The sequence below is a fragment of the Condylura cristata genome, unplaced genomic scaffold (assembly GCF_000260355.1).
Source record: "Condylura cristata isolate star-nosed mole 26May11 unplaced genomic scaffold, ConCri1.0 scaffold00003, whole genome shotgun sequence".
Lineage (NCBI taxonomy): Eukaryota > Metazoa > Chordata > Mammalia > Eulipotyphla > Talpidae > Condylura > Condylura cristata.
In genome coordinates, this window is record NW_004567104.1 from 69,711,250 (window position 1) to 69,726,212 (window position 14,963).

At 43.2% G+C, this 14,963-nt stretch overlaps 1 protein-coding gene across 1 annotated transcript in view; it reads left to right on the plus strand.

The window, feature by feature from the left end:
- Positions 1–14,963, plus strand: part of MAP3K7CL (MAP3K7 C-terminal like) — a 37,950-nt gene that overhangs the window by 14,934 nt on the left and 8,053 nt on the right. The window contains exon 4 of the mRNA XM_004675329.1: positions 10,733–10,848. Within this exon, the coding sequence (XP_004675386.1) occupies positions 10,733–10,848 (116 nt within the window). The remainder of the gene's footprint in view (positions 1–10,732; positions 10,849–14,963) is intronic.

A 14,963-nucleotide genomic window follows, 5' to 3' on the forward strand; every position in this document is an offset into this window, starting at 1 on the left:
GGGCAGGCGGGAATCGAACTCATGTGGAAGTGGCTTTAGCTTCTCAATGCAGTGCTTTAACCCGCTGCGCCACTAGGGAGGGCCCCCATTTTTTTTTTTTTTTAAATAATCATTTGTTCTTTTAATTGTGGTGACACTGGAATTCTGCTCATCAGGGCTGGCCACTGTAGGGCACCCACCACCAAATCCCCATGGTCTACTCCATGACCTCCCGTGCTTCCTTACCAATTTGTTCCCCTCTCCTCCCCGTCTCACTCCCCACTCGCCCCCAACTCCTCTTTGAATGCTTCGGTTTCCAAGGGTTGAATAGCTCCTGTTTTTGCAGAGTGCTGGAATCTGGGGAAAAGCTGTCCCTGTCTTGCTGTAGCTGCAGCCCATCATTGCAAGTTTAGCCTATTAGGGTTAATGATTTAGTGAAAAACTGCGCAGAGGAGAGCTGTCTGTTTGCCAAGACATCAGCATAATTTTCTTTTCTCTGTGCACAACATCCCCCCACCCCCCAGTTCTCTGACAGCTTTTCACAAGATATAATTATTTTAAATTAATCCTGCAAGCTCTCTGGTTTGATCCATAAGGAAAGTATTTTGGTAACAGAGTTTATGGGTGATCTATTGAGGTGTTCCAGTTTAATCCACCAGGATTACTTGAAAGGAGCAAATTATGTTAATTTTCACTTGATGGCCTATAGTTAGCTGGCAGAGATGGCTTTTGGAAGGTGTTCTATGTAAAATATCTGATGGATATTGGATCAGATGACCACTTGAGTCAATTCACAGTCGCGTTCAGATAGTACTAACAGGAATCTTGAGCCCTGTGCACCACTTTTTCATTAGTTCCTGCTGTTGAAAGCCCTAGGAGGGGGTTTGCGACCTTCAGCCCCTGCAGGCCCCATGGTCCCTATTATCTTACACAGCAGCTTTCCCATTTGTGGGTGTGCCTGGTGCCCCCTGGGCACTGAGTCTGGGTGCTGCACACCGGCTTTACAGAGGCAGAAAGAACCAGAGAGCGACTAGGGGCATCGGGATGGTATTCCCCCTTTTGCTGGCTCCAGTTCTTATTCAGTGCCCAGTACACTGTGCCAGTAACCCAGAAGCAACTCGGTCAATTTTGCAGGTCTGGGACTCCACTGGCCGGGGGGGCGTCTAAGTATCAACCCAGCACAACACGGGTACGTGGGTGTGACTGAGCCTCCGCAAGAGCCCTTCCCTCTCCCCCACCCCTGCTGCAGTGTGGGCATGGCACTGCCCTCCCGTACAAAGTTCTCTCCACAGAGCAAGCTCCACTGCCAGGGCCTGGGAGGCCATCACCGAGAAGCTGTCAAAGGGAGCTGCGTTCCCTACATTCTCTGCAGCGATCAGCCGTCCTTTCTCCCTCTCTGTCCCCATGCAGGGTCTTCAGCCAGCTTTCCTGGCTCCTGGTATCCAGACACATCCCCAGGACCCCCTCTTTTCTCACCTCGGCACGCCTGCTTTTCCATGCCCACAGCTCACAGTGGCCCTTGTTTAGATTTTGTCCTCACAGAAGGACCTTGTATGGGCTGCTGCCGGTGTAGCTGGGGTGATAATATAAAATAGCTGCAGTTTTTTTCCTCCAGTCAGGTGTTCTCCTTTATTTTATTGCCAGCACTACTCAATGACCATGGAAGCTAGATGAGAGTAAGGAGTGAACGTTTCAAAATTTAAACAATAAAGCTATTTTTCAGGTTCTTGTTCCTCTACCAAGTAATGGATCATTAATTCTCCTCTTTTGTATTGGCAAAACAATCCTTTCTCCTTTGAGAATGTTAATGGTCTTTGCAGGCAGATGGCTCATCCATGCGCATCCCTAGCACACCTGGTGGCTATCCAGGTGTAACTCCTCTTTACAGCAGTGCTAGATCCGTTTGGATTTTATAGTGTTAATGTTGTGTTAACTTAGTATGGATTAGACATGAAATCTGTTGAACTGCTTTAACCCAAGGCGACTATTTTATCTGCATCAATCCCTTAACAAGTCAGGTACCTGAGAGGCTGGCTGTGGGCTTTGATTTCCCCTTACCTTACCTGTGGATGAACCGAGAGAACATTCCCGGTATTACCATATTCTGTGCAGCCATCCCAGGCCGGGTAGCGTCACCGACAGTGCTAACAGTTTAAAAGAACATTGGAGCCGTGGCAGCATCGTCACAGGGTGTAACCATAGGCAGGGAAAGCAGCCAGCAGGGAGACAGCAGCTTGAGCCCCCTCTCCCCGAGGTGATGCATCCTCATTGACCCACCCCCTGCTAGCTCAGGTGTGCACACTTACTGCGTCCCACCCATGCTCCAGGTGTCCACAATCAGGCACGTGGCCCCACGCTCACGGGCCTTCTGTACTCACACGATCGAGGCCACAGGTGACAGCCACAGAGGCTAGTGGTGTAAAAAGCACGATTAATTCATTTACCCTACGCTGTGTAAATGTTTAAGTGACTGCCTGGTTACTGGGGGAAGGTTTCGACTGTGTTAAGGCTTTGACTGTGTTTGCCAGTTACCAGGTTGTTGGTGAGGGTTGTCTCTGTCTAGGGCAATTGCTTACTACCTCATTCTACACGATGACTAAAGATCAAGACAGCAAGGACAGAGAGGGGAAAGCTATAGCTTTATCTAAAAGCAGATTTGAAGTCCCATGCTTAGCATAGCATGTAAGTTTAAGCCATTCAAAAGCAGGAAGTCTGTATCGAAAGCTATGACAATGTTTTATGGAGGAAGGGAGCCATCGACCCCAGGGAGCAGACCGACTGTGTGGTCATCTTCACAGGTTTTTGGGCTCTCATCACGTTGGAATGACTTGAAATTTTACCAGCCATCACAATCCTCTATGGATGCCTAGAAGTTTGGTGACAAAGGCATGTGAAGTGGCCGATGGTTGTCACTGTTTGATGGAGGATGAACTGATCCTCGATGTTCTCTATTGGAGCTTTAAACACTTGCCTAATGAAAAACTAGTGATGCAGGTGCTAACTGCCAGCTCTGCTCTCCATGTCCCTCAGATAAAAATCCTGTCACTGGACATTGGGTCCCTATTAGGTAAAGAGCGTTTCCTCACAGGTGATCTCCTGATCGCTGTGAAAATTGTGTTAGCAAACTGTGTCTCTCTACTAACAGATGAGAAACCTGAAGCCCAATTTTGGTTTAAGTGAATGCACTTGAATCAGTTCAGACACGATCCTGCATCTTTAATCTAGGTAGCTCACTTTCCTCTTTACCTAATGTGAAAATGACATACGTCAGTTGCTGCCACAGGTAGAGATCTCTGGTTTCTGGTCAGCAAAGCTACCATAATGTGGTTATAGGACAGCCTTGTCAAATCCGTTCTTACTTCGTGATGTCCATTACACCTGAAGTTTATAAAATGCAACTATAAACTATTTATTTGCTAGATACTCTTTCACCAATTTGACCCCCCACGATTTTTCTGTGGCTTTGCCAAGAATGTGGACATGTTTGAGCCTGTAATTCATGGTGCTTCTATTTTCACAGAAGCCCAAAAAAGCCTTGTGCAAGAATAGCAGCAACAAGCATGTCTCTTGACGTCTCTATTAATGAAAAACTTTGGGCAGGACACCTTGGGGTCATGTAGATGAGCATCTCTGGATCACACTCAGCTGGGGCTGCAGCTCCCCACATAGGCGCAGGGTCCATGCTGGTCTGTGCATATTCTTCCTGTGAAACTGGTCTCTGTAGTCTCCCTGTCTACTAGACACAACATTTGGATAGGGCTAGGTGAGAATACACAGTGAACAGAGGCTCAGTTCTATGCCCACTTCTAAGAATGAATGCCAAAGCACTACGTTTCTTTAGATCTTAGTTTCCTTCTATTAGAGAAACAGGTAATGATTGACATCCCTCTATCCTGAAGGATGACATAATCCTTTCATCATCCCAAGGACCAAATTTGTGTTAAAACTGAAACATGTTGCTAGGTTTTGGAAACCATGATTTGACCTCTAGATGATCCAAAGTTAAACTGTAGTGTGGTTTTACTGCTTCGGAATGAGGGATGTGTTCTTAGCTTCCGGTGGAGGGGCTTGCTAACAAGTGGGTTGTGTTACTTTCCAGGGACTGACATTAGAATGGGCTAGATTTAGATCCCAGCTCCATAACTGGTTCCTTTGCAATTGTGGCGTGTTATTAATTCTCTATAAAGCACTTCACTTTTCTGAACTGCAAAGTGGAGATAGCAATATCTAGGTCACATCATGATGGGAATTAAATGTGATTATCAGCAGAACTAGTGCAATGCTTGGCAAAATAATTACTCTATTCATGTCAATTTCCTTCCTCAGTGAAGGAAACATTTAATTTATTGAATGAAGTATTTAAGAACAGGTAATTTATCTTTATGTGTGTAAAATGAAATCTAAAAGAGGATGTCTTTGATTTTTTGAGTTAGGGAGAGAGTTCTAATTTCTTCTTTTCATTCATGAAGGTACTTGGAAAACAACATGACTTTTTTTTCCCCTCCAAACTGGATTGAGCAATGGCTCCAATCCCTCTTCCATCTAATCTGAGTGAGCAGATGGAGACAGGTGTTTCTCTGGTACATATTGAACTGGCTTTTTCTCAGACAGTGTCTGGTACGCTCAGAAACTGATGTCACTTCCACAAATAAACAATCTCTTCGCTTCTGTTGTACAATACTATCTTGTGATACTAGTAGTCTTTCCAGAAACTTCTCGCATTAACATCTTGCTTAGTATCTGGAAAATGAAAATAGCAGGCAATAAGGAAGTCCTAGCCTTCCAGGATTCTGAGCTGTTGGTCCTGAGTATGCATCCAGAAAGTCAAGAAGGAAATAGTCCCAGGATGTCTGCCTTTTTGTGTTAGCTCTTTGGCCACTGTGACCACACAGAAGAATTGGAATTCTGATTCCAATTCCTGATTTGGAATGTACAGTGATGGCTTCAATATATATATATATGTCTATATATATATAAATATTTTTTTTTTGAGAAGCCCAGTGTACATTGGGATATGTCTTTGTTCCCAAAGTCTGAGATACTCGAGTTGTCTCTCCTTCCAAAATTGCTTATAGGAATACATATGGCTTAGATATACTTGATTCCAATGTATATAATGTATAAGATGACCAGTATAATTAATTGTGCTAGCTTACACAAGAATGCAGATATAGAAAAGTCCGTTTTTAAAATATTGAACTTCTAAAAAATTTTAATTGATTATTTTTTATATTTTATTTTCATACATTTGTTCATTTTCATACATTTGATCTCTCTTGGGAAGTGGAGCCCCCATCAATCTCCCACCACAGTACAGCATCACCACAGTGCCTGGGGTCTTATCTTTTAAAAATATTTAACATTTAAAGATACCAAAATCTTCAACATGCCATGATTAGCCCTGACTCTGTTATTGCATTTAGCTTTTAGCAACTATGGCTTGTTTATTTGGGTACATTAAAAGGTAACATAAATTTAAACCAGGCATTCTATTCTCCCTGCTCCCACCCGCCACCCCTCTTCCCCAATAAAGACAACACAGAATTGATGAATAAATACAAAGCCTGCTCAGCAACTGTAGAATATTTAGTTTTCTAAATATATCTTCTGTGTGGGAAGCTGGGACAGGAAAATTTCATTTTTGAAGTCGATGGGGCCAGTAGTATTTACAGAAGCCAAGTTGAAAACGGAAACGCTTAAGCTGGCTTTGCCCCTTGCCGAGAGATGCTTGGCTAGCTCTTTTCCCACAAGACTCTTTCCAGAGGACAGAGTCCACTTCAGGAGGAGCTTGCAATAAACCCTTGGCCTAGGCAGAGTGGAGATGGCTGGTGTGGCCCCAGCTGACATTCTTGGAGTGGGAGACTGCGGTTTCTCTTACTTCATTCTGTTAAATTGGTCCTGATGATGGGCGGATACCAGAGATAGTAGTGGTTTACTCGCTGTCATGTAATTTAAAACCCTCACAAACTCTATCCTCAGGCGGTGGTGGACAGGGAGCCAGGGGTTGAGGAGGAAGTACGCCCCTCGTGCGCTGACCTCATCCAAACCCCAATCTGTGTCTTGGACACATGTGTTTCAAAATTGGCTTGAGACCTTCTTAGGAGAATATCTTGTTTTAACCTTCTTCAAGCTGGCTGTTTTCAGTAGACCAGATATCATGGCACTGAGTGTGTCTGGGGAAGTCCTTTCTGTGAGCCTGCAGAAGTTAAGTTCTGCTACACAAAGAATACCTGGAACTCTGTGAACCAATTATCTTTGGATTCCTTTTCTTCAAATGTAAGCTTTTCTTCTTTAAGCAAAAGTATTGGATAAATGTATCCGAACTGTGGGAGGTTGGAGTGTAATGCTGGGGGAAATAACAGAGACATTTTATCTTTGCGATACCAAAAAACTCATTTTGCCGTGAAGAGTTTGTTTATTGTCTGCTCATCGCCAGCACTGGATTATAACCACCAGATCTATTGGCCAATAGTCAATAGAAAGCAATGAGAATTGAATTAGAAATGCATATAGTCATGAGTTGATTCATGAGGCCCATTAATTCATAAATGTCACATGACAGCCCCTAGTAGTCCCCTTTTTAATAGTAAGCTTGAGCCTGTGCTTGAAGTTTAGGCATCTGTTTCCTCAGGGAGGTATTATTGTTCAGTGAATACTATTGGTCATGTACAGTCTTTTATTTTGAGTGATTTTAAGAATATAAGAATCACCCACATTTATACACATGAACCACAAAAACACATGATCTCAGGAAGCCATGAGAGTTCTATGCCATACAGAACAACCCATCTCATTACACTACAGTTCTACTTCTTGTTTGTTAGGCATATGCTCTACCCTAATGCTCACTCACCAGAATTCCTCATGGGATGGGAGCCATGTGTGCTGAAAAGCTCTGGATGAGTTTCCTGGGCTGGAGTAAGATCTGCTCTTGTCGGTTGCTTTCTAAGACAGTGAGTCCTACTCCCCACACAGTGGGTCCTTTGATTTGACCAGTGACTTTGGGGCTAGGTGGTGAGTGGCTGCGGGTTACAAAATGGTGAGGCATTTTAACAAAATTTCTGGTAGAAATTTGAGAAGGTAAGTTGGGTGCAAATTTGAACCTGCGGTAGGAGCTCCTGTTTGCAGTGCTGTAAAGATGAGCTAGGTACTATAGAAAAATCCAATGAGAATGATTATTTGGGGGATAACCTTTTTATTATAGAAATCCATAGTATACCTTTCCCATCTGAATCAGTTTTAAATATACAGTTCAGTAGTATATTCATGATGTTGTGTGACCAATCTACAGATCTACAGAACGCTTCCATCTTGCAAAACTGGAACTCCCTACTCATTGAACAATGCCCCATTCACTCCTGCCCCTCCCACCTAGGCAACTAAGAGAAAATCTTACAGCATTGTGGAGGGTTGTATTACATCATTCCTCCTGGCATGGATTAAGAAGTTGTGGTATGTACACATAGTGGAGTACTACTCAGTTTTCAAAAAAGATAAGCCTGTGCCACTTGCGGTAACATGGATAGAACTTGAAAGGATAATCTGAATGGAAATAAGTCAGAAGGAGAAAGACAAATAGTGGATGGAGTTACTGATATGTGGAATATCAAGTAACAAAATTAGGAGTCAGATAAAGACAAGTTGTAAAACTAACCCTTGATAGCTGACTATAGAAATGCCAGTACAGGGAGGCAGGGAGGCAGGAAGAAAGGGTGAGGGAGGGACAAGAACAGGGAAGAGAGAGGCAGAAAAGTCTGTAGTGTTGGAGTATGGGCGAGTCAGAGGGGGATATATTCTGGTGGCAGTACCTGATGGGGATACCCCAATGCTACCTCAGTTAAAAATAAATAATCAGGCCCTCCCTGATGGCGCAGTGGGTTAAAGCACTGCACTAAGAAGCTAAAGCCACTTCCTCATGAGTTCGATTCCCGCCTACCCTGGAGGAGATCCACATGGCGAGGCAGACCTCTCCTGACCCGCCTGCTGCTCCCCTCAGCAGTGTACTTCGCTGATCTGCCTGTTCTGCTCCCCAATCTGTCTCTGGTGAATCCTCTCACCCCTCGCATCTCTGGCCTTTACCCCAGTTCTATATGAATAAATAAATAAATCTTTAATAAATAAATAAATAATCAATAAATTGTTTAACATTTTGAGAAAGAAGAAAATCCTCAATTGTCCTGGAATGCTTTCATGCAGATTGGGAGATGCTGAGGTAATTCTACTGCATGGCATGTAGGGCGGAGTACAGAAAGAGCTTCAAGAGCCAAGGCCGACGTGCCCCTGGGGTCCTTTGACTTTCTGAAAACACTGAAAACTTAAACCTCTTTGGCTTGTTCATTTTTGATGGACACTACTTCTTAATTGTGCAAAATCTGAAAAACACTGAGTAGCACGCTCTTCCTGTGAAGGGCACGTGTGGATACCAGGTCCACGCTGAAATACTTTCTCCTTTAGCACCGTGATGGGGATAACCTGCACATATTCTACTCTACATTGCCCACAATTAAGAAGCACCTATTTAAAAAAAGGACAAGTGAAAAAATTCTTCCATATGTGAAAAGCATTTCAGGGTAGCAGGCCAAGGTGGGAAAAGAACCTCTCTCATCTTGGGAAAAAGATATATGCATTTCTCAGTTTTCCTCTTTAATTGTAGCAGCAACAGACATTTCTCCCTTTGAAGGCTGCTCTCGTCTCACCTTCTTCAGCACACCAGTCCTCTACACAGTCCTCGAAGTTTCTGGCTGTCACATAGGTCCTTCTGTTGGACTCGTGGTTCACCCACATGCCCAGCAGACTGTGGACTGAAAGGGACAGGAAGCTGAGTCTTAGGGCTTCCAGTAGGCAAATCCTTTAACAGGGCACAGATGCTCTAATTGCAGCTTGGCAAGTGTGTCCGGAGTAAATTGCTTTCATTCCCCTAACTGTTATACCTGGTAATTTGCCAGTGTAACAGGTGAAAATTGATGAGGGGGTGGTGATTTCTAGGACACGGTCTGCAGGAGCCAGGAGTTCTGAATTCCTCTGGCAGCATTTTAGTCTCGTGGGGTAAGCTGGATGGTCATTCTCCTGGACACTGCTTTTCAAATTGTTTCCATATAGAAAGGCATAGTGGTTTCAGCAGGCTGAGGATGCCGTGCATGTGTTCACGGTACAATAGGGAAAGAGTCTACAAAATACAATAATTATTAGATTGTCTATGAATTAGGACAAGTGGATATTCCACATGATGGTAAGTTTCATCCAAATCTCCTGAATTTTCTTTCCTTTAATTGATCGCTACTTAGAAATTTCATGAAAAATCAGAAAGGCCATTTGATCAATCAGACTTTATAGAATTTGCTAGAACTTTGTAAAATTGCTATTATATCCCAGAGGCAGTTGCTAAATATAACCCCCAAGGAAATCTATATCCTTGAAGAGCAGATAGTAAGAAAATTCACTCATTTTAATTTATTCATATAAAATTAGCAAGACTGTGTCCTAATCTGACACATTATGCATCTAAACTATTGTGAGAATTAGACTGAAAAGCCTGCTTATCGAGTCATAGATCTCAGGTATTATATAACATCTTTCTATAAATAATTCAAGGAATGATTAACATATTCTTTAAAAGACAACTTATGTTTCTAAAAGTAATGATTTTAATAATATGTTGCTAATTAGTCAAAATTAGATTTATAAACTCGGAAAGCTACTTCTTTAACAATGATTGCTAGACATGGATGGAGCTGGAAGGGCTCACGCTTAGTGAAATAAGCCAGAATGAAAAGGAAAATACCGGGTGGTTTCACTCATAGCAGGCATATAAAGGACCAGGGGAGAAAATAACAATAATAATGAACAACTATATGCCAGAGACATTTTACGGGGGTGGAGTGAGGAATGGGATCAAAAATGGGGAGGGGGGAAATGCACTGGACTGTGGTGATGGCACAGTGGTGATTTGGTGATGGGAAGTCCACGGGGGTTGCAGCTGAGATGGAAAAATTCACAAAATGATGTAAAAATAAACTATTATATTATTTTAAAAAAATGATTGCGAGAAGTGGGATTGCCAGCATGCTATGGTTAGAGAGACAGACTCCCATGCTGGCTTGCACGTCCCTCATGGATGGGAGAAAAGCAAATACTCAGCTGTGCCTTCTTTGGCCACCTGTGTTAGACACATTTTACTGGTGAGATTTGGTCTTTCATTTGTTTTGTTAATCCTTGCAAGTCTATCCCCAGCCTAGCATTATTTCTTCAGTTTGGATACCTTTCCAAGAAGGGGGCTATTCTTGTTGGGTGACCCCACTTTACAAGATGAGATTATGCCTGTGGATATAGAAAAGAAAGCAAGGGTGAGTGAAAGAGACAAGTGAAATGGTTCCCTTCTGGACGTATTCTAATACTGAAATACTGCCCTTCTCCAATGTTGAACTCAACATTTCTGAGGAGAAATGCAGAATCATTAGGAGACTTATCTTCACCCCAGTGCATGGCAGGTAAACTGCTCTGGTAAATGGCAGTGGGTCTCAGCTCTGGCTGGCCTGCGAATGTTATGAATGACACTGAAGGTGAATGTTTGCCGAGTCCTGTCCATCTCTATTTTTAGTCAAGTAGATCAGCCCAACTATGTGAAATGTTAATTGTAAAAAACAAACAAACAAACAAACAAAAACTCCCTCTAAAGAACAGCACCACAGCCAAATGGTGGGTCATTGATTCTGATGCCAGGAAATGGACTGACTTCTTCTTGTTGTTTGTGAAGCCTCTGCCACCTTGCCATGACTCCATGGAATCCATGCAGGTGTTCAAACAGCACTGCCAAATAGCAGAAGAATATCATGAGGTTAAAAAGGAAATTGCCCTGCTTGAAGAAAGGAAGTAAGTACTGTTGCTCTGGGCAACTTCACGCTGAGTCTTGGACTGGGTGGGGGTGAGGGTGGTAGGAGAGCCACAGGCTGAGCCTGTGGTGGGTGTGCCAGACGGCGAGGTGAGTGAGAAGCGACACGCAGGTTCCCAGGCTGCAGGTATGTCTTGTGTGATTATAGAAACTCTCCAAATGGAACTGCTGTGGATGAAATGCCTTACAGTATCGTGACAGTCAGGACAGGAGTGCTTCCTGCTCAATTTTTAATAAGCCTTTTTAGTTCATGAAATTAAAAAATGTCAACATACCAGCTAGAGCCACACCACACAATCCCTATGAATGTGCCAGAGGTCTCAGAGTACTTTGGCTGGGGTGAATTTTAACGAATGTCTAAAGGGCAGACTTCTGACATCAAGAGGACATGGGCAGAACTTTCGCATGATGTTAGATGTGTTAGTTTAAGTATGTCTTATAGCCCAAAAGCCTGAACAAGTGTGTGTCTGGCCAGCTTCTGTCACCATTTCGCGTCTGCTCTGGGGAAAGCAGTCTCATTTTCTCACTCACAACTCTGGCTTCAGGTTAACTTCCTGTTTCCTCACTTGATTCTGCTGGCAATCTACCCTGACCACCCCACTCCCAGACTTTCCGAGCATCAGACCCCTCCTTCGGCACTGACCAGCTTGCACTTACACGATCGTTAGGAAGCTGTTTCAATGACTCTCTCCATCTCCCAGAAGTGCCAAGCACCATGTGCACACCGGGGTCCCCAGGGGGTGCTCACACCACTTCCCTGAAGCTTGGATGTAGACCATGGACACAGTTTTGCTGAATGACGGCCACATCACCCACACCCTGCTGCTATTCTTTCTATTTCTCCCCTTCTTCTTATACATGCTGTCTATCATTTTAATTTTTAAGTGAAGGCAAGTGAGATATATTTTGTTTTAAGACATTGATAAATTCCCAAGGCTTCTGCGCGCCCCCAGAATGCCGATTGGACAGCAACGTGTGGAGTAGCAGCCTGGCAGCTAGGGGTTTGGGACTCCCAGTTTCCTGACTTCCGAGAGCACATGGCAAAGCTTTTCCTACTTCCTACCTTGGTTGTGCTACAAACAATAACTCATACTGGAACTTTAGATTATTGGGGATGGCGCATTTGCATCGGACTCCTAAAATAATTCCATAAAGGAGAGTTCCATAAAGAAACTGAAGAAACTGATGGGAAATGTGGCCGCTGGTGGAGAACTTGTATACTCAGGAGCATAGAAATGTTTTTCTACGCACATGCCTCTGTGTGTTCGTGTGCACAATATGTGTATGTCTGTGTGTACAGTTGTGTATGCTTGTGGCTGCATTACACATGTGTGTATGACTGGATGACTGGATCCATGTATTATGGATACGTCTGTGCTTGGATGTATGCATGCATGCATGACTGTATGTGTCTTGCATGTGTGTGATTGCATACGTACGGTGTGCCTCTGTGTGTGCATGTGTGTGTTATCTACTCCTGTGTTGTGTCAGGAAGAACATGTATACATACATGTAGCATGTATCTATAAGTTCTCTAAATTGAAGGTCCTGGGAGACTTTGATATTTAAATTAATCATATTTAATTATTTTGGAGGGGCAACACAAGTCTCACTACATGGTACATTCTCTAATTATATTCTTACGGAAGTTTTGACTGTCACATTTAGAAAATATGATGACAGGAGAATGACTCTTCTGTCTTTATTGAAACAATCCCTGCTCCTTCACAAAATTCATCTTATTTCCTCCCCACAAACCTACTTCAATTTTGGATTTTCCTTGAAATGGTGATATCTTTTTTTCTGTTTTCCCCTGCAGAACTGGGTAGATGTGAGACAAAGACCATATTCTTTTTTAATTTTTTTCCTTTCTTTTCCCCAAAATCTCTCAAATTTCCTTTTCTTCATTCCTGTTGTGCCATTTGGGATTTGGGAATTGTTACTTCAAATCTTAGTCAATGTGATATCACAACTGGATCCACACAGTCAGAAAAGGTCATCCAGGTCTCAGCTGGGATTCCCAAACCTGCCTCCGTGTGGCTTTAGTACCTCTAGAATGTTCTCCTTCAAGCTCCGTCTTCAGCTACGCTGACCTCTTCACTTTTCCGGCCTCTGTGCCTTTGCTCAGGCTAATCTCGCCCTTTTCCCTGCTCAAAGCCTGCGCCTGAGGAAAAGCTAGCTCTGCTCACTGCCCAGCTCCTCTGCAGAAATGAGCTCGTTTCCTGAGCTCGTTTCTCTGGAGTGATTCCTTAGGCTCATTGTATAGGCTGCGACCTCGGTGGTCACCCACCCAAGGGCACTGTCTCCTGGCTGCGCTTCCTCCCTTCAGACCCAGACACCTTTCAGCACCTCTGGAAACCAGTCTTGGGCCAGGGAGCTGCTCATAGGGGAGTGGGGTGGGGTGGGAGTGGGGTGATTGAAATAAGTGGTTATAGAAGGCAGTAATACCCTGCATGTGCAAGTTTTATTTGCAATCTGTAGTCTCTAAACAGCCAATATTAGCAGTAAAGAGTCAGTAAGTTCTTAAATTAGGAAGTATGCTGATATCTTCCTTTTATAAACGAATGAAGTTGTCCCTCCCAGGGTGCTTAGTGATTACTGTTTTTGCGAACATATTCCTGGAGCAGAAATTCAATTTTCCGGAGCAGTTTTTTTTTTTTTTTTAGATTTATTTATTTATTCATACAGAACTGGGGTACAGGCCAGAGATGTGGAAGGTGAGAGGATTCACCAGAGACAGAGCTGGGAGCAGAACAGGCAGATCAACGAAGTACACTGCTGAGGGGAGAGCAGGCGGGTCAGAAGAGGTCTGCCTCGCCTTGTGGTCACCTCCCGGACAGGCAGGGATAGAACTCATGCAGAGGTGGCTTTTAGCTTCTTAGTGCAGTGCTTTAACCCACTGTGCCACCAGGGAGGGCCTTTCCAGAGCAGTTTTTGATTTCAGGCAAGATAAATTGGACCAACTGGATTTGACCCAAATAATCAACTCTGTTTTTTGATGACTTGGATAAGAATTTCTTTCCCATCATTTGGTAAAGTGTGACTTACTGTTTTGCCTTAGGCAGAAGAAACTCCCTACACAGAGCAGCTCTCTCAGGTGTTTGAGAGGTTTTTCTTTACTAGAGTCCTGCAGGCATGAGGCAGCTGAATTTCTCTCTCCTCTCCAGAGGGGGTCTCCCTGGCTCAAGTTTGGGAGATTGCAGAAGAGCCAGGAGAAAATGGATCTAAGTTATTTTAAATAAGCTATTAAATGGCTATTGAATGGATGAAGATAGTCAAAATTTTACTAGGATTTTAAACACAGCATGAGGATAAATTTAAAGAATCACTTTTGGTTTACTCACAATGATGTAAATACAATCTTTTTCCAACTTTTATTGAAATTTTCCTGCTTTTACTTGGAAAAAAATTTACTTTATTGAAAACTTAAAAAAAATTACCAAGAATGGTGATAAAATTTAATTAGCTGCTATAATTTTGACTCTTTCTAGATCTTTGCCTGTGAATATTTACTGTTAAGCGATTGTTTCTTTAAGTCACATGAAATGTGTTTTTTTTTTTCAATAAAATGTATAATACATGCAACTTTATCCACATGTCAGTTTGCAGCGGAATGGAAGTTCATGCTTTGACAGCAAGTGTAGAGTATCTGGCTGAAGGACTCTGAGATCAGCTGTGAAGGTTGTTTGCTCCAGAAAGAGTCTCATTTCTTAATTGAGACAGTGCTGGTTACCAGTGTATCACCATATTGGATGTGACTTGGAGGCATAGGCTCGACAGACTCACCACCGAGACACCGAGACACTTTGGACAAGTGTTTCATCTTGTCCAAAGGAGAAATCCCTTATTTTCTCTCTATGAAATATTGTGCCAGGGGCTGTGATGTTTACAAGGTTGACTGGCACAATTAGAGAAAGAGGTAAACTCTTAGAAAAGTGAGACTGAAAATATATAATTACTTGACCACTTAAGTCAGTGGCCTCAGGATCCCCCTGGGTTGGGCAATCATCACCATCATGGCAGCACACTCTTGTCACCCCAGAGAGACACAGAATACCTTGGGTAGTGACTCCCCAATCCTTCCTCCCCCACCAGC